The 22,669-nt window shown below is 37.0% G+C and overlaps 2 protein-coding genes across 4 annotated transcripts in view; one reads left to right on the plus strand and one right to left on the minus strand.

The window, feature by feature from the left end:
- The window catches only part of NUDCD1 (NudC domain containing 1), a 67,790-nt gene extending 64,391 nt beyond the window's left edge, over window positions 1-3,399 (minus strand). The window contains exon 1 of the mRNA XM_003938585.4: window positions 3,193-3,399. Within this exon, the coding sequence (XP_003938634.1) occupies window positions 3,193-3,310 (118 nt within the window). The 5' untranslated portion in view covers window positions 3,311-3,399. The remainder of the gene's footprint in view (window positions 1-3,192) is intronic.
- Window positions 3,400-3,421: 22 nt separating this feature from the next.
- On the plus strand, window positions 3,422-12,680 carry ENY2 (ENY2 transcription and export complex 2 subunit). 3 transcript variants are annotated; one of them, XM_003938586.4, is made up of 5 exons: window positions 3,422-3,776; window positions 5,415-5,491; window positions 8,212-8,282; window positions 9,400-9,474; window positions 12,412-12,680. In XM_003938586.4, exons 1-5 carry the CDS (start codon window positions 3,771-3,773, stop codon window positions 12,486-12,488), a joined length of 306 nt encoding a protein of 101 aa, XP_003938635.1. In that variant the 5' UTR covers window positions 3,422-3,770; the 3' UTR covers window positions 12,489-12,680. The 3 variants fall into 3 exon arrangements, with proteins under 3 accessions (XP_003938635.1, XP_010347571.1, XP_010347570.1); XM_010349269.3 differs by having other exon boundaries at window positions 3,422-3,704; XM_010349268.3 differs by lacking the exon at window positions 3,422-3,776 and adding an exon at window positions 3,790-5,328.
- The last annotated feature ends 9,989 nt before the right edge of the window (window positions 12,681-22,669 follow it).

Genomic DNA, 22,669 nt, shown 5'->3' on the forward strand with positions numbered 1-22,669 from the left:
AATCTCTTTTTCATCACCCTCAAGTAATTCTTAATGAAAAACCCCTTCTGTGAACTATTGCATAGCCTCCTATTTTGTCTCCAGCCCTCTTATCTTCCAAACTCAACCTCCACAGAGTCTGAGGTAAGCTTTTCAACTCGCAAATCTGCTCACTTCCCTTCTACTTAAAATGTGGTACTCATACACCATGGAATATTATGCACCCATGAAAAGGCATACGACCATATCTTTCACAGGGACAGGGATGGTGCTGGAAGCTACTATCTTCAGCAAACTAATGAAGGAACAGAAAACAAAACACCACATGTTCTCACTTATAAGTGAGAGCTTTACAATGAGATCACATGGACACAGTGAGGGGAACAACATGCATTGGGCCCTGTCAGGGGATGGGGTAAGGGGAGGGAGAGCATCAGGAAAAATAGCTAATGCATGCTGGGCTTAATATCTAGGTGATGGGTTGATAGGTGCAGCAAACCACCATGACACCCATTTACCTATGTAACAAACTTGCACATCCTGCACGTGTACCTTGGAACTTCAAAGAGAAAAAAAATCAGCCCAGAGGGGTGGCTCATGCCTGTAATCCCAATACTTTCGGAGGCCAAGGCACGCATATTACTTGATGTCTGGAGTTGGAGACCATCCTGGCCAATATGGTGAAGCCCCGTTTCTACTAAAAATACAAAAAATTAGCCAGGCATGGTGGTGGGCACCTGTAATCCCAGCTACTTGGGAGGCTGAGGCAAGAGAATCCCTTGAACCCAGGAGGCAGAGGTTGTAGTAAGCCAAGATCACACTACTGCACTCCAGCCTGAGCAATAGAGCAAGACTCAGTCTCAAAATAAATAAAATCTTCAAATGGCACCTGATAACCTCCAGTTGTACATCCCAAACACAGAATCTAAGATTAACGCTGATGAAATGAGTATGGAACAAGGAAAACTTTGTGAGTTTTTTCTAAAGTTAAAGTATTCAATGGATCGTTTATTGTGAGATTTTTGCTTCCTGCTTTCTTGGTGTTAAAATATCCTTTTGTTAATGAAAAGATGGGTGAGTACATGATAGTTTTTAAGAAACATCTCCACCTACTAAACAGAAAAGTTGACAGAACTATGGCAGCTGAGTTTTACTTTGCATTGTAAAGGCTCAATACAAAAATGTCAGGGAAACACTGAATGACTGAAAGTCCAAAAGGCAAACAGGGCCCTCACTGATCTGTTTCCTCTCACTTTCCCAGACGTTTTGCTCCGGCAATCTAAGAGTGCAATAACGTCCAACATACAATCTACTAATTATTTCTCTTTCCTCCTGCTTTCCCACGAATCAATTTCTTCTCTTCTTCATACACTCAATTTACTGAGTACCTACTATGTGCCAAACACTAGATACAGGGTAGTGAGCAAAAGAAAAACATCACTGTTTTCAAAGAACTCATAGTCCAGTGAAGGAAACAGACAATAAATCAAGACAGAATTTAAAAGGCTGATAAGTACTGTCCTATGGAGAATGCAATGACGAAGCCCAAAAGTGAAGGCAGGAAAGCTAGTCAGGAGGCTACTACAGTTCACGCAAGAGATAACTCTGATTTGGACTAGGGTGGAGGCCTGGAGATATCAAAATGTGGAGCTGCCTGGACTTGTTGCCAAGTAATCAGGAGCCAAAAGAAATAATCCCCAAATGACACCAGAATAAGTTTCTCTTGGAACCAACCGGGGCTAGTCCCCTAAAGGATAAGAAACTACATGGAGAAGAGTCAAGAGGAGACCATTTGAAATAATCTTAAACCAGCCTATAGTCTGAGACCCCATCCCCACCGTCCAAACATATGAGGAAGTCCAGCCAAATGAGCAGAGCTACCTAGCAGATCCATTACTGAACAAAGATGCATCAATGAGCCCAACTAGGACTAGAAGAACCACTCAGTTAACAGACCTGTAGACTTGTGAGCAGTAACAACTGTTTTTGATTTTGAACCACTGAGTTTTGGCTTCACTTTTTAATGCACTAGCTAACTAAACATGGTACCATCTACTGACATGGGATGACTGGAAGAAATATGGTGGCAAAGAGGAAAAGGAAGCAAATAAAAAGAAAAATCAAGCTTATCCTCTCTCATCCTAGTCAACTCTTAACCACTCTTCAGAGCTCAACTCAGATATTAACTCCTCCAAGAAGCCTTCCCAGATCCCCAGGCTAGTTTAGGAAAGATATTCAAGTACTACCATTGCATTTTGTACATATCCCTATCACTGCCTTCCCATATGGTTTTATAATTATCTGTTTACAATTTTCTTCCTGTTAATAGTCCTCTTCCGTTATGGAAGCTGTCTTGTTCATTTTGATATTATCAGCGCAAAACAGGTACTCAGTAAATATTTCTGAATTTTATAAATCAATTAGCAAACACCTGTTTTATATTTCAATGTCTGTTATTATAATTAACTTTAGATCACTATTTCTCAAAGTGTGATCTCTGAGAACATGCATTAGAATCAGCAAGGGTTTGTATTTTAAAATGCAGATCCCTGGGCTCTATCATAAAGAAAATGCAGTTCTTAAGTTGTAGAAACAAGAGTAAGGATATTCTACCCAGCTACAGATAAAACAAAAAGTAGCAGTGTGTAAGCTAAATCAACTTTTCCTCACGATCTTCTAGAGATGTTCTCTACCACAGAATTCTTAATGTACCAGGACCTGAGTAACTAAAAATGCTATGACTGGAATGCAGTTTCTCTTCTAAGAAACAGCTCTCAGTCAGAGGAAACTGGAGCTGGGGGGTCTTCCAAGGAGGTGTGGTTTCTCAACGCACACGTTCACAAGCGATGCTCCAGGAGGAAGTTATGTCCTGAGCGTCCCCCGAAACAGAGGCCAGGCTGTTAACACAGAGCGGCCAGGGCCCCAGGCAGCACCCACACGCCAGACCTCAAGACCTCAGCGGCTGGGCTGCTGAGTGGAGGGGGCCCAAGGTCCCGTTACCGAAGAGCGCGCGAAGGCGGCTCACACCGGGTTCCGGGATGAGTATCACTCCCCAGGAGCAGCGGCCAAGGTGAGTCCACCCAAGTCAGATCCGCTGTGAGGAAGGCCACAGTGGCCTCGCTTGCCAGAAAGAAAGAAATTGCGGGAAGGGCCAGGCCAAAGGCAGCCGAAAGGGGAAACGAATGGAGTCCGAAGGGCGCCGCCGCTTCCCACCTGCGTCAAGCTCCAGCTGGTAACAAGGCAGCGGCTCAAGAGAGAGCTTGTAACCCTCGAAGCGGGGATCCAGCAAAGGTCTCTTCACCCGTAGGGAGCAATTAGCCGCCACCTCCATCGCTTTCCAAGCTCGTAGCGTGAGAATTAATAAAGCTCTTGTTGAAAGCTCCGCGCTCCACGCCTCGCACCGAGACTGGGAAGCGGCGTGGTTCCCATCCCAGAAGACACTGCGGTGCGAACTACCTTCTGGGAAATGTAGTGTTCGCGAAAAAGGCTGCGACTTGTTGCGTGCTGGGCTATGTAGTTCTCCCGGTACTTAACGCCCGTGCGACGGCAAGGTCTGAACTCTCTTACCCACAGGGCCTAGCGACCAGGAGGCGGCCCGCGCTGGTTAAATTCTCACATTATAGGCAGGGTGGCGAGACCCCGCCCCGGAAATGCGTGTTCTAGCTTTCTGTGTGCTTAGGTGCCCGAGCTACTGAGGGTCTAAGTCCGGGCAGCCGAAGAGTGTGGTAGGTAACGGTCGTCAGCGCAAGGGTCATTTCGTCGCTGGGAAGGGACGGCCCTCGCCCGCGGTGATGGTGGTGAGCTATGCCCGTGGTCCTCAGGGCCGGGACCCGGGCCCAGCCCAGGCTCCTTTCGATGTACTGTCTTTCGTTAGCGTCCCCGACCCGCGCTCGCGGGCCTGTAGGGCTCTCCGACAGGGCGTGCTACCGGAGTTGGCCTGAGGCCAGTCCTCGCTTTGTTTTCTGGCTCCTCCCCTCCCGCCTCTCCCGCTGTCTCCGCCCTGTTCTATTTTCCCTAAGAATGTCTGAACTGGGAGGGATACCCTAGCGCCCTTGTTTTACCAGTGAGAAAACTGAGGCCTTTAAGAATTAAGTGACTTGTCCAAGGTCACTATCCATATTTTAGGGGCCAAAACGAGATCAAGTTCAATATTCCAGGATCGGTACTGACTAGACTTTGTAGTTAGTTGAAAATGTTAGCCTCCAGTTACAAAAGCAAGCCTTTCCTAGTTCTTACTCAACTTCTCCTTTTCCCTGTTCTTCTCAAAAATGAAAATCAAAAAATCAATTCTGAAAACTCACTGCCAGTCTGAATTTTCATTAGGCCAGATGGGAGACAGCAAAAGTAATCTCGTTAGTTACAGATTAGGTGGGAAAACGTTAGTTTATGCGAAGTTTTATTTAATTTAAACTTTTAAGTGGCTTGAATGCTTTCAAAACCTAACTTTGCTTTCAACATCTTTTTGGTTTGGGTTGTTGGTTTTTACTGAAAATTGAGGACTTTGTGGGTTAGGAATTAGTTTGAGTTTTGTTTTCTCCTTATTCCACCAGCAATGTGTGTGTAAACACACACACACTTACAGTTTAGCGGTTGTAATTGTGGGTTCATTTTAGTGAAGAGTAAAGCAAAGCACTTAGAGTCTTATCTGGTATTTATTTGTTTGTTTATTTGAGACCGAGTTTCGCTCTTGTTACCCAGAGTGCAATGGTGCGATCTTGGCCCACCAGAACCTCTGCCTCCCGGGTTAAAGCGATTCTTCTGCCTCAGTTTCCCAAGTAGCTGGGATTACAGGCATGCACCACCACGCCCGGCTAATTTTGTATTTTTAGTAGAGACAAGGTTTCTCCTTGTTGGTCAGGCTGGTCTCAAACTCCCGTCCTCAAGTGATCCATCTGCTTCGGCCTCCCAAAGTGCTGAGATTACACGCGTGAGCAAACTCGCTCGGCCTTATTTTTTTATTTTTTTATTTTTTACTAATAGTGTTTAATCTTTTTTTTTTTTTTTTTTTTTGGTATTTTATATGATTTCTCCCAATTTTTGGTTGCAGCCAGTGTGCAGAGGTGATCGGCAGTTATGTTCAGTTTTGAAGCTTCAGAGTACTTGAGTTCAAATTCTGCCTTTACCACTTTCTATCTCTGTGCCTCAGTTTCCTCATCAGTAAAATACAAATCATTTTATTAGCATAAATATGTAACAATACGTTTTGGGAATTAAATGTGATCTCTTTTTTTTTTTTTTTTAAGAAAACCCACACTGCATTAACCCAGTGCCAAGTACATAAGTGTTTAAGAAAGAATAATGATATTGTTAACACATTTGAGATGTATCACCCCTTCAGTTGATAGAATGGTAAACATGTTAGGATGCTTGCCTACAGGATTTAAAGAAAATGCTTTGTAAATGTTCTGTGTCTGAAAATAAATGTTGATATCCAGGTTAGCAAGATGAACAAAGATGCGCAGATGAGAGCAGCGATTAACCAAAAGTTGATAGAAACTGGAGAAAGAGAACGGTAAGTAATAGATTGTATTGATAAATTACATTTCACCATCTTTAGTAGTTACCTTCTAAGAATCTAAACAAGAAATGAAACATGTCACTGGAAAGAATTACAGACTATTGAAATTATAAAAAGTTTCTATTTCTAACGTCTGGAAAAAATAATTTAGGTTTGTTCAGTATTGAAGGACTTGGAGGGAAGTGATAATGTAGAAAGATGAGCAAGAAATGACATTTAAAGGATACTTTGACGGAGAAGAAAAAGCACATACCTGAATTACAGTTGGAGACATAATGTTACCCGGGTTTTAACAGGGAGACAACGTTGTGAAACGAGCTTCGTTTATCAGACTCTTAACCTTGAAGCAGCAAGTGCCGTTTCTGCTCTCTAAAACACTCTTCCTTCTTTTCCTTTTTAGCTAATTCTAGCTCATCAGGTCTAATTTATATATTGCCTCTTCAAGGAATGTTTTTATTAAGTCCCAAATACCTTGTTCCAAGGTAGCATTTAATCATCATTGTATTCTCACCATCTACTTGGCTAGTTTGTGTCCTCCAGTATAATCTAAGTTCTTTAACGGCAAAAAACAGCATTGTATACTCAGCATCTGATGCTTTGTGTGGTTCATAATTGACCGAGTAAATATCTGCAGAATGAACAGGTTTAGAAGTACAAAGAAGGGGATGAGGAATCAAGAAAGGCTACCAGAAGCAGAGTTATAAGGTGAATAAGACAAATATGTATAAGGAAGAGGGGGAATCTTTTAACTCTGCCTTGGCATTAAGGTGATCAGATACGAGCTCACATAATAATAAAAGAGGTACATCTGTTGTGGACTTTATTTTTGAATGATGGGCATCATTAAAATATTTTAAGAAGGGGAATGACTAGATCACATTTACACTTTTAGGAATCTTAACTCATTTGGTGTGGAGCTTGGACTTGAGAGGGTCAAGATAGATGGAAGAAAAATGAGGTAGAAGATTATATAGGGTTGAAAATGGAAAGCTGCAAAAATGGGAAAGAGATTTTAGAATTTTAATAAAATGTAGAAACAGCAATCCTAAAATGAGGAAGGAGGTATCTAGAACTGTCTTGGGTAACATAAGAGGATAGTACTGCGGGTAATGAGTATGGATTATGTATTTTTGTTTTTTTGTTTGTTCATTCATGCAGCTTAAAGTTACTGAGTTTCTGTTATATGCCATGCCCTGTTAAGGTGTTGGAGGTAACAGTAGTAGACAAAAATGGGAGTCTTTGTTTCATGGAGCTTACGTTCTAATGGAAGGAAACAGTTAAAAATGTGTAATATGTCAGTTGGTGATGAGCACTAGAGAAACAATAAAGCAGAGAATAAAGAGGTGTAATATTTTAGATAGAAAAAAACAACAAATCAGAAGGATGTGAGGTTGTGCAGGGAATCGAAGTTCCTGAGATAGCTTGCTTGGCATTTTTGAGGAGCACAGGGATGCTAGGGAGACTGAGTAAATTGGGTGAGGGAGACAGGAGTTAAAGTCAGTGGCATAGCTGGGGAGAAGGCAGATCAGGTAGGCTGTAATGAAGTCTTAGAATTTTATTCTGAGTAAATTGGGAAGGCACTAGCGGTTTTTGAGCAGCAGGAGACTTAAGTGTACAAGGGAAGAAGCAGGGAGACAACCTAGAATGGTATAATAGTCTAGAGTAATGGCAGAGATGGTGAGAAATATTCAAATTCTTGAACCCAGTAGGATTTGCTCATAGATTGGGTGTGTAGTGTTAACAAGGCAGCTGAGTGGAATGATAATGCAGAGATTCCTAGCCTGGGGAACCAGAAAAATGGAATTGCCATTCTCAGAAGAAGAACGAACAGGGATGAAGTGTTATAGAGTCAAAAGTTAGATTTTGGCCCTGTTAAGATTGAAATTCCTAATTAAATATCAAGTGAGAATGTCACATAGTGGATGTCTAGGGATAGCAAAAGTGGTTTGCTGGGAAAGAGAATTTGTTTGGGACGTGACCTTTTTAAGCTGAAAAAAATGATTTAGGTTGAGGATTGAAGATTTATAAAAGTGGGTATGGCAAAAGGATTAGAAAATATTTTATTGCACCTGTGATGCCATTAGTTGCATATACACTGCTTTCTTTCCATTGAGAAAAAAAAAACACTGCCAATTAAATTATGAGAGGCATGCCAATTACTGAAACATTAAAATGTGGGAGCAACAACAGTCTTACAGTCAATGAAATACAATTGTCATTTTGTAGTTCAGAAGGCCCGATAGGCCAGGATCAGAAAAGGGGATAGTCTGTGAAGTTAGAGGTGATAGGGCAAATAGGAGAGTGAAAGAATAAGAAGTTGAAGTTAAAGGTGGATTTTGGAATTTGAAGATTTCAGAAGTGCAGTTGCTCCAAGTTCAGTTAATACTCTCTAGACATTGTACAAGACCCATGATATTCCTGTTGGTATAGGATGGTAGAAAATATATAAGGTGGCCAAAAAAATGGAGCTTCTTGAAAAGTGTTTTAGCCCCTCCACTTCATTTAATTTTACTCATTGAGACCCAGATGAAATGAAAGGCCCAGAATTTAAGTACTTGGCATAACATCAAATAACTAGCAATAGAACCAAGATTAGGCCACAGTTAAAGTTTTGTAACTGGAAGGCAGGAAATTTTTAGTTGAGCACTGACCCTTTGCTTCAAACAGTCCTAAGATATACATTGTTCAATTTGAAAACACTTCTTTTTCAACAGTCTCAAAGAGTTGCTGAGAGCTAAATTAATTGAATGTGGCTGGAAGGATCAGTTGAAGGCACACTGTAAAGGTAATCAGTTTCATTTGGAAGATAAACAAATCCCATTTTTCTGATCTGGATTGGTTTGGGGGTTGCTTATTTTAAGATGTATTGAGTACTCAAGCATAATTTTAAAAAATATAAAATTTAATCTTATAATGGTTTCCTTTTCTCAGGGGCATATGTAGACCTAATTCCCAAAGTTATAGAAATTTTATCTGTTTTAAAACAAGTGAAGCATTAGCACTTAAGATTTTCTCTGGCATCAAAATGTGGAATCTTCTGTCTTTCAGCAACATTCTTATTTCTTATATTTTAATTTAACAAATGGACCACTTTAGGTTGATAGATTTATAGAAATTATCTCTCTCTTCTCTTTAACTGTGTACATTTGAAAAATTCGTCCATGAAAGCTCTTAGAGAATAAACTTAAGAAAAAAAAGTAGAAGGGAAGCTTGTTAAATTGCTGGGTATTGTTGATACCATTTGATAGATTATACATATCGCTAAGAGGAGCCTCTTTTCTGGCTCAGCTTTTGATATAATGGAATTCTGTATATTTTTAATGAATCCCCCTTGTGTTGTAATGGTTTCTACAAATAAAAATAATAAACCATATGTTAACTGTGAGAAGGCAATGTGACAAATTAGCAAAAGCATAGACTTTAAAGCCATGCAGATTTTCATTACTAAAAGAATAGAGCTGGATTTCAACTCATGTCTGGATGACTTATTTAATCTTTAAGCCTCAGTTGCCTCACCTGTGAAGCGGTAAAATGCCTAGCCTGTTAGATAATCGTGACTATTAAATGTTGTAAAGCACCTAATAGAGATCTAGTAAATATTAATTATAACAGTTATAAGTTTCCAGCATTTTACAGATGAATATTACAGTTTAAATTTATTATGTGTTGCAATTATTTATTACATTACAGGTTATTTAGCTGAGATATATGAACAGATTTTTGTCTTTTAGTTCTAGAGAATACTTAATGTGTTTGTGAGGTTGAACTAAATTTTCAGTGTCCTTTTTTTTTTTTAAACCAGTCTGCACTTTAAAAACATGATCTTAACCCTTCCTCTATGAAAATCTTTCTTACAGATAATGATTTTAAATGATATGATTTGTTTTTTGCTTTTGCATAAGAGGTAATTAAAGAAAAAGGACTAGAACACGTTACTGTTGATGACTTGGTGGCTGAAATCACTCCAAAAGGCAGAGGTAAGGAATACAGATGTGTTAAAGGAGACATGCTGCAGATGTGATTTTTTTACATCTCTTGCTGATTCAGGTTTTCCTTTTTTTTGTAAGGAAAAGCACTCTTTCCAAAATCATTTAGGTACCTGAATTGCCTCTTGTGGAAAGAGTTAAAACTGCCTACCTGCCTCACTAGCATAGTCTGGGGAGCAACAAATGAGATACTAGGTTTCAGGTATTCTTGGACTCGAGAAAAGTGCACCAATGCAAGTTGATACGGTTGTTCAAACAAATAATTTTTAAAATATGGGATTTTGTAGAGACAAATAGTACATAAATCTAGGATTTATAAACCTTATCAGATATGGCATGACTCAAATATTTAATAATTCAAAGTCTTATTCCAGCCCCTGAGTCATTGCTCCTCTATCTCTTTCCTTTTTAAAAATTAATGAAGGTCTGTCTTCTTGAATGTCTACTTAAGAATTTGGTAACTCCATGACTTCATGTTCAGCGTAATTCATATTTAAGACTCACAATGCAGCCTTCTTAATTTCAGCCTTTAATGGGCTTGTTTACAGAAGGCAAGGGCAAGATAGGAAATATATTAAAATTGATGATGTGTAGTAAATGTTGTCAGGAGCTACGTCATTCTTAGATATAACTACATTATTTTCATTTACTCTGATGAAGTTGGGGTTGTAACTGAAAGGTAAATTAGATGGCCTAAGTTGTTTTCTCGCATAGAAATTGTGAAAAGAATTTAAATGTAAAAAGTACGTAAGTTTGAAAATTATTACTACAGAACATGAATTTTTAACTCTTCCCTGCTGGGAATAAGCTACAGAATCCCGTGGTCCTTTTCAGCCATCCCTATAGTCCTGTTTACAACTGGAAAACCTGACTTTTTCTTCACATATGTCTCAGGGAAAGGAAAAAAAAATTGTTCCCTTTGTGAATTTATATTTTTTAATTTCTCAATTCTTTTTGTTGTTGTTGTTTTATTTTCTTCTGTGACTTACACTTAGTCTGTGAACGTTATTTAGGAACCAGCTATACAGGTTAGAAACTATCCTTTGCTTCTCCTTCTGTACTTGAACATTGAATATTTCAATGTCTTGTAGCTCACTGGCTAGAGAATAAGCAAATACAGAAAAGAGAAGTAAAAATAGATGATTTAGTTTATGTACGTAGTCTTCGTACAGTTACTAAGAGTAAACTTTTTTTTTTCAGAGTATATTCACTTTATTTTTCTTGTATAAAAACCCTTTGTTGTAGCCACAGCTGGAGTCTGGGTTCTCTGCACAGAGACATATTTTTTAACATGGTAAAATTGTAATTTTTTTAGTGCACAGCTCTGTGAACTTTATATATATGTATAGGCTCATGTAGCTACCATATCAGGATACAGAACAAACAATTCCCTCACCCCCAAAACCTCCCTCATGGTATTCCTTTATAGTCACATCTTATTTCAAGGCAACTAACTGCTCCTGTTCTCAATCACCATAATTTTGTTTTAAACTATTTTTAGTATAAATATCTATTACATTTCCAGTAGACTTGAATTAATTATGTAGTCTTGATTTGTAGGTAGGCTTAAACTAAACAGTTTATAAAAAGGAAAATCTGCCTTATTAGATTTGTATAATTTTTTATGGAAATATTGAACTGTATCTGAGATTTTCCATTTCCCCTGAATACAAGTAAATACATTAGAAGTTTTAGTTAACCCCTAGTTTTTTGCATTTATGATTTAATGTTCTGAGTAGATAATTGTCAAATGGATCAAAAGTGTAACATAAGACTGTTGTAATTTTTTGGATTTTTGCTTGCTCACAGTGTATATACATTAATTATTTCAGTAAAATACAGATTATCTTCTAAAACATACCAGTTTATACTCCAACTTATATGAGACTGCTCCCTTAGTCTTGCCAACACAGTGTTGCCAACACAATATGTGTATATACATACATATTTTACATATGTATATACTTAAAATATATATTATAGGTTTATATATATTATATCTGAATATATTTAAATGCATATTTTTATATATGTATAAATATATATACCTGTAAATTTTTTTATTTTTGAGGTAGGGTCTTGCTTTGTCACCCAGGATGGAGTGCAGTGGCATGATCATGGCTCACTGCAGCCTTGACCTCCCAGGCTTAAGTGATCCTTCTGCCTCAGCCTTCCAAGTAGCTGGGACCACAGACATACACCATCATGCTCCACTGATTTTTTAATTTTTTGTGGAGACAGGGTTTCACCATGTTACCCAGACTGGTCTTGAACTCTCAGGGTCAGGCAGTCCTCCTGCCTCAACCTTCCAGACTGTTGAGATTATAGGCATGAACCATCACACTCAGCCAACACAGTATATTATTGACCTTTGTAATTTTGCCTATGATTGGTAAAATATGCTATCTGAATGTGGTTTTAGTTTGATTTCTCTTCTGAGATTCAGACCCTTTTATGTTCAGGAACTCTCCTTTTCTTCATTTCTTTTGCTATTAGCTTTTTGATCTTTTCCTTATCAGTGTGAAACAACTGTACAATAGAAAGATCACCTTTTTCTGTAAGAACGTTTCCCCAGTTTTTATCCTTTGGATTTGCTTATGGAGATTTTTATTAAGCATAAATTGTTACTGTGTTTTAATGAAATATTTCCATCTGTTACAGCCTCTGTATTTAAAAATGGTGTTCTTTACTCCTAGTTTAAAGAATTTTCTCATGTTCTCATCAACATGCAGTGCATTTAGGTATTGATAGTTTATTTAAAAAAAAATGAATTGCAAGTAGACACTTTGCTTTGTCAGATAATGTTACCTATTTTTTTAATTGACCTTGAGGGTTATTTATGAAATTCTTATGTTGTTTATCAAATCTTAAATTGACATGTATTAATTGGAACCTTCTTACTCTTACTTTTTTATTTTTGTATTTCAGCCCTGGTACCTGACAGTGTAAAGAAGGAGCTCCTACAAAGAATAAGAACATTCCTTGCTCAGCATGCCAGCCTTTAAGATTGAATTAGATTGTGTTGTTCTGTGGTTTTATTTCTGAAAGTAAAACTTGCCATAAATTAGAAAACAGTTTCCCAAAATAAAATCCTTTTTTGTATGATGGTATACACTTTTCAGTAATGATGTATACATTGTATTGATTTTTTTCCCTAAATGTGTTATTTTAATAAATATCTCATGAATGAGTTTGAAGTTTGCTTGGATTTTGAAATGAATGAGACTTTTTGTCTTTATTACTAATTCACCAAATTTGTTGAGAGAAAGCAATTAATGTAGTTTAAGTATTTAGTATGTACAGTTCTCTGTGTTAACAGCTGAGAAGTAAGCAACCTTTTCTGACTGCATATGGTGTATTCCTCTTTTGAGTCCCCGTAATATTTTATAAATTGTAATGCCCCATCTTGTACGACAGTTGTCTTATTCATATTGTTTATATACTGAGGGATAGGACTGGGTCTTACTCATCTTTATGTGCCTTTCTTATGCTTCAAAGAATTTACCATCTAATGGAAGAGAGAACATTTGCAAGTTGGCTTCATACCAAGCTCCTTCCACATACTCTACTCATCTGAACTTTGAATGCAGAATCTATAAATTGCATCCCCACATACTAAGGTCAAGGAAGAACTTAATGGGAAGTAATCTCCACCCATTAGCTTTACTCTGACATCAGGATTGCCAAATCCGATGGATTCCTGTCTGTTATGTGACTTCTGCTGGAAAATGCGAATGTTGACCATCCTGCCACTTGGAACTCTCTTCCCACTCCTCACATTGCTTTTCCTACCACTGGAAGTTCCTTCTGTTTCTTGTGGAGTACCTTTCGCTGTCTGGGACTTTTAGATAATGGTGTTTCCTAGGGCTTTCTCCAGGGCTTTCTGCCTCACTAACTGGATATATACTTTTCCTGGGCAAATCCCAGGAAACTTGGGTCAGACCGTGACTTCAAATACACGTTGAAAAATGCCAAACTGTATCTCCAAACCAGACTTCATCCCAGCCTCCAGACCCATATACCCAACTGCTATGGATCAGCTTTTTAGGATTTCCTCACTTCAAACTGACCTTAACCTAAAATAATGATTTTTTTCCCCAAATAACTGCCCCTGCTATATTCCTTATTTCTGAATGATACCTCCCAGATACATAGATTACCTGAGGAGCTTACTGAAACGCTGATTCTGAAGATAAGGGCCATGACTTAAGATTTTGTAGTTCTGACAAGTACCCAGCTGAGGACACTTTTGAGTGTAGCAAGGCTGGAAATTATCCACTGTGTGCCCTCTTAATTGTCTTAGTTCAAGCCCAGATTATTGCAATAGACTTAATATTTCTTTGCTTTAGTTGATCTATGCCCCCTCCAATCCCTATTCACACAGTTGCCTAAGTGGCCCTAATAAAATGCAAGTCTGGCTATTTTATTCTCCTGCTTAAAACTTCTCAATGCAGGATGAAACAGCATTAAAACCTAGGCATCTTGTTTCTCTAGTTAGACTAAGGAGTTCCTACTATAAAGTTGTTTCATCCGTAAGTACCTTAGAAAATCTGTCAGCCTAGAAACCCCCTTTCTCTTATGCATCTCATTCCTGTTTGCCCTTCATAATTAAGCTTTAGTTGCCAAAACATTCAGACATTCCTCTATCTGACTTAGATCCCCCACTGCTCTTTCTATAAAAAGCAGCTATGCGTAATTCCTCTTCAACACAGTGGTTCTTGAACTTTTGCAGGCCTCTGCTGGAGAGGAGGAGACACCTTTGCATGATGCTTATTTGTGGATGAATGGGCAAGGGAACAAATGAAGGAAGAAACAACTGAATGAACAGTATGGGAGTATGAGAAAAGGTATAAATTGGGTATAGTTGAGAAAAAGATTCAAGTTGATCTTGGTTCACTGTTCCAGAAACAATTTCATCTTTCTGATGAATTTAAAGTATAATCTGAACCAACCGGGGTTAATTATGTAAAGTTTTGAGCCTGAGACAAGCACACAATCACAGAACCTACCCAAATGAGTCTTTTGTTTCACTTCATCTCTTATAAACTAATGTTCTAAAGTAAATAATAGGGATGCTCCTTATTCTGCTACCTATTATCACAATGAAAACAATCGTAAATAGTACACAGAAAAGGTGAGAAATAGCGGGTAGTTCTTATTTCGTAGTACTGTATATGGAAATAAACCAAATTTGCTTACAGAGATACTATTTTATTACCTCAAAAATATATAAACATGAAAATATTTTAAAATGGGATTTTAAAATAACTGAATTGAGAACATCACAGCAATTTAGAATACTAGAGAGCATAGCTTTAAAATGATAGTGCTGAGAACTCCCCCACCTCTACCCCACCACCTATAGGCTTCTTTGACATCTTATAAATGTTCTCTAGTTTGTATCCAGAATCATTGATATCTTTCAAATAAACCAACTTTATAAACATCTTGACTCACATGATTTATTTCTGTAAGCTAGGAAAATAGTCTTTAAAAATCTTGCACCCATTCATATTCCATGTTGGAAATTCAATAGGATTACTGTTACATGACTGCACCAGGTGAGTAAAATACTAATTAGGATTACCATAAGCTTCTTGTATAGGATTAAAGAAGACCCAACTAAATTATTTATGTAATTAACTTTGCTTTGGCATTACAAGTGTATCATTTGATTGAGCAGTGCCAAGGCAGGAAATGGGTGATGCTGTGTACTGGTAATTGGATAGGGGACTTTTCATAACTTGATTAAAAGTTCCATCCAACTGAAGAGAGCTGTGACAGCTGTTCAGTAGCTGATGTTGGAAGTGATCCTGGGAGAGAGAGAGAGAGAGAGAGAGAGAGAGAGAGAGAGAGCGTGTGTGTGTGTGTGTGTGTGTAAGACCTGTCTTGTAAATGACTCGTGTTACTCAATGACTTCATAAAATCCCTCATATTTACCATTAGAAACCACACGAAAGTCAATGGATGAATCTGCCAAGAAAATTAATGAGTGCAATTAATACAGATTCTAGTCTCAAATCTCTGATACTGAATTACCAGGTAAGACTGACCCCTCTGCCTCAGTTTCCTTATCTGCATAATAGGTCGGATAGTGCTTACCTGGAAGGAATGCAAATAATAAAACATTAAATATTAATAGAATAAACAAAAAGTAATATGGATTCATGTCATTTTAGAAATAATTTTAAAAATATAAAATTTACAAGGTGTTTTCTAGTTGTATAGAGATACAGTACATGAATTACACTTGTGTGGAACATAGCTACTTTCATTATTTAGGAATTTCTATATAATGTTAATTACCATAAGAGTAGCTACAAAAATGAAGATGGCCAAAGTAATTTGATTGAAATAAAATAAATACTATAGTAGCACTTAGCAGGGAAGATTGAAATTATCATAGTCATCTTCATCTCTGTTCTATTATGAAGTTCTCTATGACATGGACTACATCCCATTTATCTTTTAATCCTCAGTGCCTAGTAAATTATTGATAAATTCTTTAAGTAAGTAAGTGGCAAAAGGAAAAATTGGCATTTATCAGTTTATTCCAGGCTTCAAATTATATTTGATTATTCTGTTATCAGCCACAAGAGGGCGCTTGAAACCAGTATTTTGGTCCTCTCTGGGGTTTAACTGAACTGTTTATCCTTTCAAATAGGTCCACTTCCAATTCAGGCCAGCCTGCCAGCTTTTTCCAAGATGAAAGTGTCACTTAATTAAAACTTAATGTGAGGCCTTCAGAAAGTGCTTTTTGTATAAATTAAGATGAAACTACTGTGAGAAGTAGATGTTTAGCTGGGATTATTTTGTGCAGCCAATTCAGCAATTCGAGCAAGATGATTTAAATAGCATACACTGCACCTGAAGTAGTCTATTTCACCTATTTTATCGATAATAATAATACCATTATTAATAATTATACTATTATATAAATAATAATAAGCACAGTAAATTCTTAATAAAATGAAAGAAAAATAATTTTCAATGTTTATTTTCCTTGCTGTATGTTCTTTCTCATAGCCTTTTTAAAAGGTAATAATATTCGTATTTTCCTTTTTTTAACCTGTATCATTTTGTTGAAACACACACACAAACACACACAGTATGAAAGAGCCTTATATTGTGCCAAAACCCTGTGGCCACTGAATGAATGTTGGCTTTTGATTGCAATGGTAAACAGCATCAAGAAACAAAGGCATGTAGAACCTGCAGTCCCGGAGCTACGTTGTTCATAAAGTAATTTTGAGTACAGGAGTTGGTGCCAGTACTTGTCACATCCATTAATGCCATGGCTTTGTGCCATGTACCTTTTTACCTTTGTGCCATATACCTTTTTACCTTAGAATATTTTGTTGAGGGCACACCTTTGATAATTTATACCTCCTAGACAGCTATGAACACCAAAGTTGGATTTTTGCTGGCCTAAGAGCCATAGAGTAGAGTAATGGAAATAGAAGTGTTTATTAAACCATAGCCTGTCTGATATGCAGGTGATTTAAATAATGATATATATTATCTGATTTGAGGAGCATTCAGTTGGACTGAGATACTGACAGAATGTGAGTGAGTGCCCTGGTTCTCTTCTCAGTTCTACCGTTAAGATGGTTAATAATTTCATTACTCATTTGGGGGTTCATGGGAAAATTGCCTTTCAACAATGTATCTCAGATTTGCTAGAGATATTAGCAATATAATCAAACATAAGAATTATGGGTGCTTCTTTTGAAGGGTTGACCTGAAGTCGAAGTTATAGTAAAGAGCTTTACAAATCCATGTGTATATACACACATACTCACACATATGAATTTGTGAATATGCTGTACTATTCTAGCTATGGTACTCATAAAATGATTTTGTGTGTGGGGGTCTATTATTCATATTTCATCTCCTACATAAAAATTGGCCTTTCAGATAGACAAATTTAGTAAAATAGAACAGACATTCACTGATCAGTTGCATTTCCTATGTTTCTGCTCTAATTATCTTATTTTGTAAAGACTTTTTGGAGACCTCTGATGAAACGTCCCTTTATCATTATCATTACTCCCCACATGCTCTCACTTCCATCCTAACCAGCTTAAATTTGATCATTATTAAGCTTAAAATTGATCCATTTACCATTAGAAACTCCTTAATATTAACCTTAACTTTTCTTTTTTAGCTAACCACACACAGTCTTTCTAAACCTGGTTACTCTGAAAGCTTAGTCCATGTGTGCATGTGTTTATCTGAACTTTGTTGAAGAAAATTATGCAAACCTTCTGATAAGTCTTGTTTTAAAATAAAAACCACTACATTGTGAAAAATAGTTGGCATGAATTTCTCAAAAGAAGTCAGTGTCATGAAGGAATGAAACACTAAAAAAAAGAGAAAAGAAAAAGCAGAGACTGTGCCAGATTAAAAGAAAGATATAATAAAGGTTAAAACAGTGTGTCATCCTTGATAAATAAACAAAACACAACTATCCAAAACATTATTTGGACATTTGGAAAAATTTAACCATGGACTGTAGTTTCAGTGTCAAATTTCTTGAGTCTTACTTACACTTGCAATTGTGAAGAATGATCCTGTTCCATCTTGACATATTTAAGGATGAAGTGCCACATTATAACTAACTCTCAAATGCTTTAATAGCGAAAACTGGTACTATATAAACAGACTATGAATAGAAAAATAAATGGAAAAAGTGATACTATATGCTATAGATGGAGATAGAGAAAGATTTAAAATGTGAATCTAATAAGAGTATATACTTTCTTATTTTAAATAACTTTAAAATTTTTCAAAATACAAGTGTGATTTTTTTGCTTCATTAAAAAAATGAATAAAATATTAGAGACAACATAAAAATATTTTCTGATTAGGGTACACAATATGTATGAAACAATAATATGTATGTTAGCATTCCTTTTATATATTTAGATAAATGTTTTATATTGTTTATATAACTTGCCTTTATTTCCTACGTTTTCAAAAAGCGCTTTATTGAGGTATGATTGACATGTAAGAAGCTATATTTATTTAATGTATACAGTGCAATGAGTTTGGGGATAAGTATATACCTGTAAAGCCATGACCACCATCAAGGTCATAGACATATTCAGCACCTCCGAGACTTTTCTCCCTCACCCTTTGTTATTGTTTGTGTGTTTGTGTGTGTTTGTGTGTGTGTGCACGTGCACGTGCCCATGTATGTAGTAAGAACACTTAATGCAAGATCTATCCTCTTAGAAAATTTTAAGTATACAATACAGTATTGTTAGCTATAGGCACGTGCTGCATGATAAATCTCTGCAATTTACATAGCTGAAACTTTATACACTTTAACCACTATCTTCTCGTTTCCCCATCACCCCAGCCCCTGATCATCATTTTACTATCTGCTTCTATCAGTTTGACTATTTTAGATTCCACATATAGGTGGGATCATACAGTATTTGTCTTTCTGTGTTTGGCTTTCTTCACTTAATGTTATATCCTCCAGGCCCATTCATGTTTTCACAAGGGGCATGATTTTTCTCATTTTTCAGCCTGAATAATTCTAGTGTAGTGGAGGGTGCATAAATGAATGTGGAGGTGTGTATTACATTGTCTTTATTCATTTATCTGTTGATGAACACTTAGGTTAATTCCATATCTTTGGTTACAGTGAATGATGCTTTAATGGACATAAGATGCAGACACATATTCAAGATCCTGGCTGGGTGTGGTGGCTCATGCCTGTAATCTCAGCACTTTGGGAGGCCAAGGTGGACAGAATGCTTGAGCCCAGGAGTTCCAGACCAGCCTAGGCAATATGGTAAAACCTCATCTCTACAAATGTTCAAAAACTAGCTGGGCATGGTGGCACAAGCCTATAGTTCCAATTACTTGGTAGGCTGAGGTGGGAGGATTGCTTGAGTTCATGAGGTCAAGGCTGTAATGAGCCATGATTGTGCCACTATAGTCAAGCTTGGGTGACAGCTGACAACTTGTCTTAAAAAAAATTCTGATTTCAATTCCTTTGGATATATACCCAGAAGTGGAATTGTGGGATTATATGGTATTGCTAATTTTAATATTTTGAAGAATCTTCATGGCTGTACTAACTTACATTCAAACCAACAGTGTCCCAGGTTTCCCTTTCCTCCACATTCTTGTCTTTTGACTGTTTGATAATAGTCATTCTAAAAGTTGTGAGATGAAATGGTGGTTTTAATTAGCAAATCCCTGATTGATGATGTTGAGCACCTGATCATAAAGCTTTTAGCCATTTGTATGTCTTCTTCTTTAGAGAAATATTTATTAGGTTCTTTGTCTATATTTTAATTGGATTGGTTTGTTGGTGGTGTTTTTTTTTTATTATTGAGTTGTAGGCATTCCTAATTTTGTGAATATTATTAACCCCTTATCAAATATATGGTTTGAAAACATTTTCTTTCATTCTATAGATTGCCATTTCACTCGGGATTGCTTTCTTTGTTGCAAGAAAGCTTTTTAATTTGATGTAATCTCAGCTTTTTTTGCCTGTATTTTGGTGTCATATCCAAAAAATCATTGCCAAGACCTATGTCAAGGACGCTTTCCCCTGTTTTCTTCTAGTTTTGCTGTTTCATGTCTTTAAGTTTGAGTGCTTAATAAATGTTTGAGTTTTTTTATATTTATGATAAATGGATTAAACAGTTTTTTCTTTTTTATGTGCATATCTAGTTTTCCTAGCATAATTTATTAAAAAGACTGTTATTTCCCATCTGTCACCCAGGCTGGAGTGCTCTGGCATGATCGTGGTTTACTGCAGCCTCAACCTCTCAAGCTCAAGTGATTCTCCTACCTAAGCCTTAGAAGTAGCTGTGACTAGAGAGGCGTGTGGCTCTACACCTGGCTAATTTGAAAAAAAAAAAAAAATGTAGAGTTGGGGTCTCAGGTCTCAATGTGTTGCTCACGCTCATCTCAAACTCCTGGGCTCAAGTGATCCTCCCACCTCAACCTCCCAAAGTATAATGATTTTTTGATTACTCTATTTGTTACAGCCTTATAAAATCATTTGAAACCAGGAAATGTAATGACTTCAGCTTTGTTCTTCTTGTTCAAGTTTGTTTTGGCTTTTTAGGTCTCCTATGGTACCTTTTGAATTTAAAAATTGTTTTTTCTGTTTCTGTGAAAAATATTGAAATTTTAATAGGAATTGCATGGAATATGTGTATTCCTCTGAGTAGTATAAACAGTTTAACAGAATTATGTAGTCCAAGCCATGAACGTGGTTTGAAAACAAATAATGGTCACAACCTCAAATGAACAGTTTTTCCTGCTCGAGAACTCCAGCATACTTTCCCAGGGTATACATTTTCCTACTCACCAAAATTACCATTTCACACCAGCACTAATAACACTGTCTCATGCTTAATGAAGGAAACAGCAGCAATCAGACAAGAATCTGGCATCCCATCACCAAATCTTCCAGCCTTCCTGAATCTGGACCCATATATTGAATCTTGCCTCCTCTTGTCCCCTGGATTCCAGCATCTTTCTTCTTCTCAATGATCTCTCTCTTAGAGTTGTCCCTCCCTCACCTCCACTGGAATTTTACCCCTTGGCTACATCAGCCATAGCGGCATAGTCACTCGGCCTGGTAACTATAATCTTTTATAAAACCATGTCTTGATCACATATCTCCCTTTAGAAACAGCCCCCTTCCTCTGCTCCCATTATAAGCTAAACTTTTTAATTGGTTTTTCTCGACTTCTTCACCTCCCACTCATCTCTCTCAATTTGGGCTTATGGAAATTACTATTTCACTGAATCTATCTATGTCCAAGTCAAGAGAGATTACCATCTACTTCAACCTCCCGACAGTATCGATAACAAGTGATGATTCTACATCCTCAGACATTTTCTTCTCTTAATTCTGTATTGCAATACCGTTCTACTTCCCCTCTCACCCAGGGCTGCTGTCTCTCAGTCTTATTTGCTAACCTCTCTAATGTTAGACCTCTAACTGTTGGGGTTTCCCAAATCCTAATCATATGACCCATTTTCTTTTCTATCTTACCCTCTGCCTAAATTAGGTGTTTCTAACCTCTTCTGAGTCCCTTTGGAAGTCAAATATAGGCTATGAACTCTTTCTCAGAACACTATGTTTAAATGCACAAAATAGTGCAGCAAACCACCATGACACGTGTATACCTATGTAACAAACCTGCACATTCTACACATGTACTCCAGAACTTAAGTATAATAATAAAAAATGCACAAAATAAAATGTGTAGAATTATACAGGAAACAAATTATATTAAAATTGTAGTTAACAACATATTTCAAAATAAATGCATGATATTTATCTTTATTAACCCCAAAATAAGACAATACACTCTAAATGCAAGTAACTTTAAAACTGTACCTTATTTTAAAAGATCAGGGCAAACTTGTTTCTTAACTTGATAAGAACATTACACTGTGGGGGTGTGATTGACAGGATGATGTGTTTGTTATTGTTACGAAGGACATTTTGTCAATTTCAGATTTTAGTTTTAATGTTTATTAGTATTGAAACTCTTGAGTAGTTAAGGTGTGTGTGTGTGTGTGTGTGTATGTGTGTGTGTGTGTGTGTAGCAACAAGGATGTCTTAGTTTATTTGGGCTGTTATAACAGGATAGCATAGACTACGTGGTTTATAAACAACAGAAAATTATTTCTTACAGTTCTGAAGTCTGGGAAGTTGGTGATCAAGGTGCTAGTGATTTATCGTCTGATGAATGCCATCTTCTGATTCATAGGAGTCTTTTCACTGCATTCTTACATGGTGGAAGGCGTGAGCGAGCTCTTTTGGGCCTATTTCATAAAGACACTAATCCCATTCATGAGGACTTTCCATGACCTAATCACCTTTCAAGAACTCCCCACCTCCTAAGAGTATAACTTTGGTATAAGCATCACTTTCAACATATAAATTTTTGGAGGACACAAACATTTAGATCATAGCATAAAAATTAAAGTTTTTTTAAGCTTATTTTACAAGGCCAATATAAGCTTGCCTCAAAAGATACCAGAATCCTCAAAGGTTTTTTGAGTTAAACCCTACCTGTAATGATTTTGAGCCTAAGACCAAATATTATAAACTAGGACAATGTTTTCAATACAGTTTATATCAGAAAGTAAAGAATTCTGGGTATGTGGTTCAAGTTTAATACTACTGAGATAGAAG

This window comes from Saimiri boliviensis, chromosome 15 (genome assembly GCF_048565385.1).
Source record: "Saimiri boliviensis isolate mSaiBol1 chromosome 15, mSaiBol1.pri, whole genome shotgun sequence".
NCBI lineage: Eukaryota > Metazoa > Chordata > Mammalia > Primates > Cebidae > Saimiri > Saimiri boliviensis.

Excerpts from the sequence above, each read along its gene's own strand:
- ENY2 (XM_010349268.3), top strand. The coding sequence starts at position 5,278 with ATGATATTGTTAACACATTTGAGATGTATCACCCCTTCAGTTGATAGA. Across the intron at positions 5,492-8,211 it reads GAAACTGGAGAAAGAGAACG|TCTCAAAGAGTTGCTGAGAG; the intron begins GTAAGTAATAGA and ends CTTTTTCAACAG. Across the intron at positions 8,283-9,399 it reads GTTGAAGGCACACTGTAAAG|AGGTAATTAAAGAAAAAGGA; the intron begins GTAATCAGTTTC and ends CTTTTGCATAAG.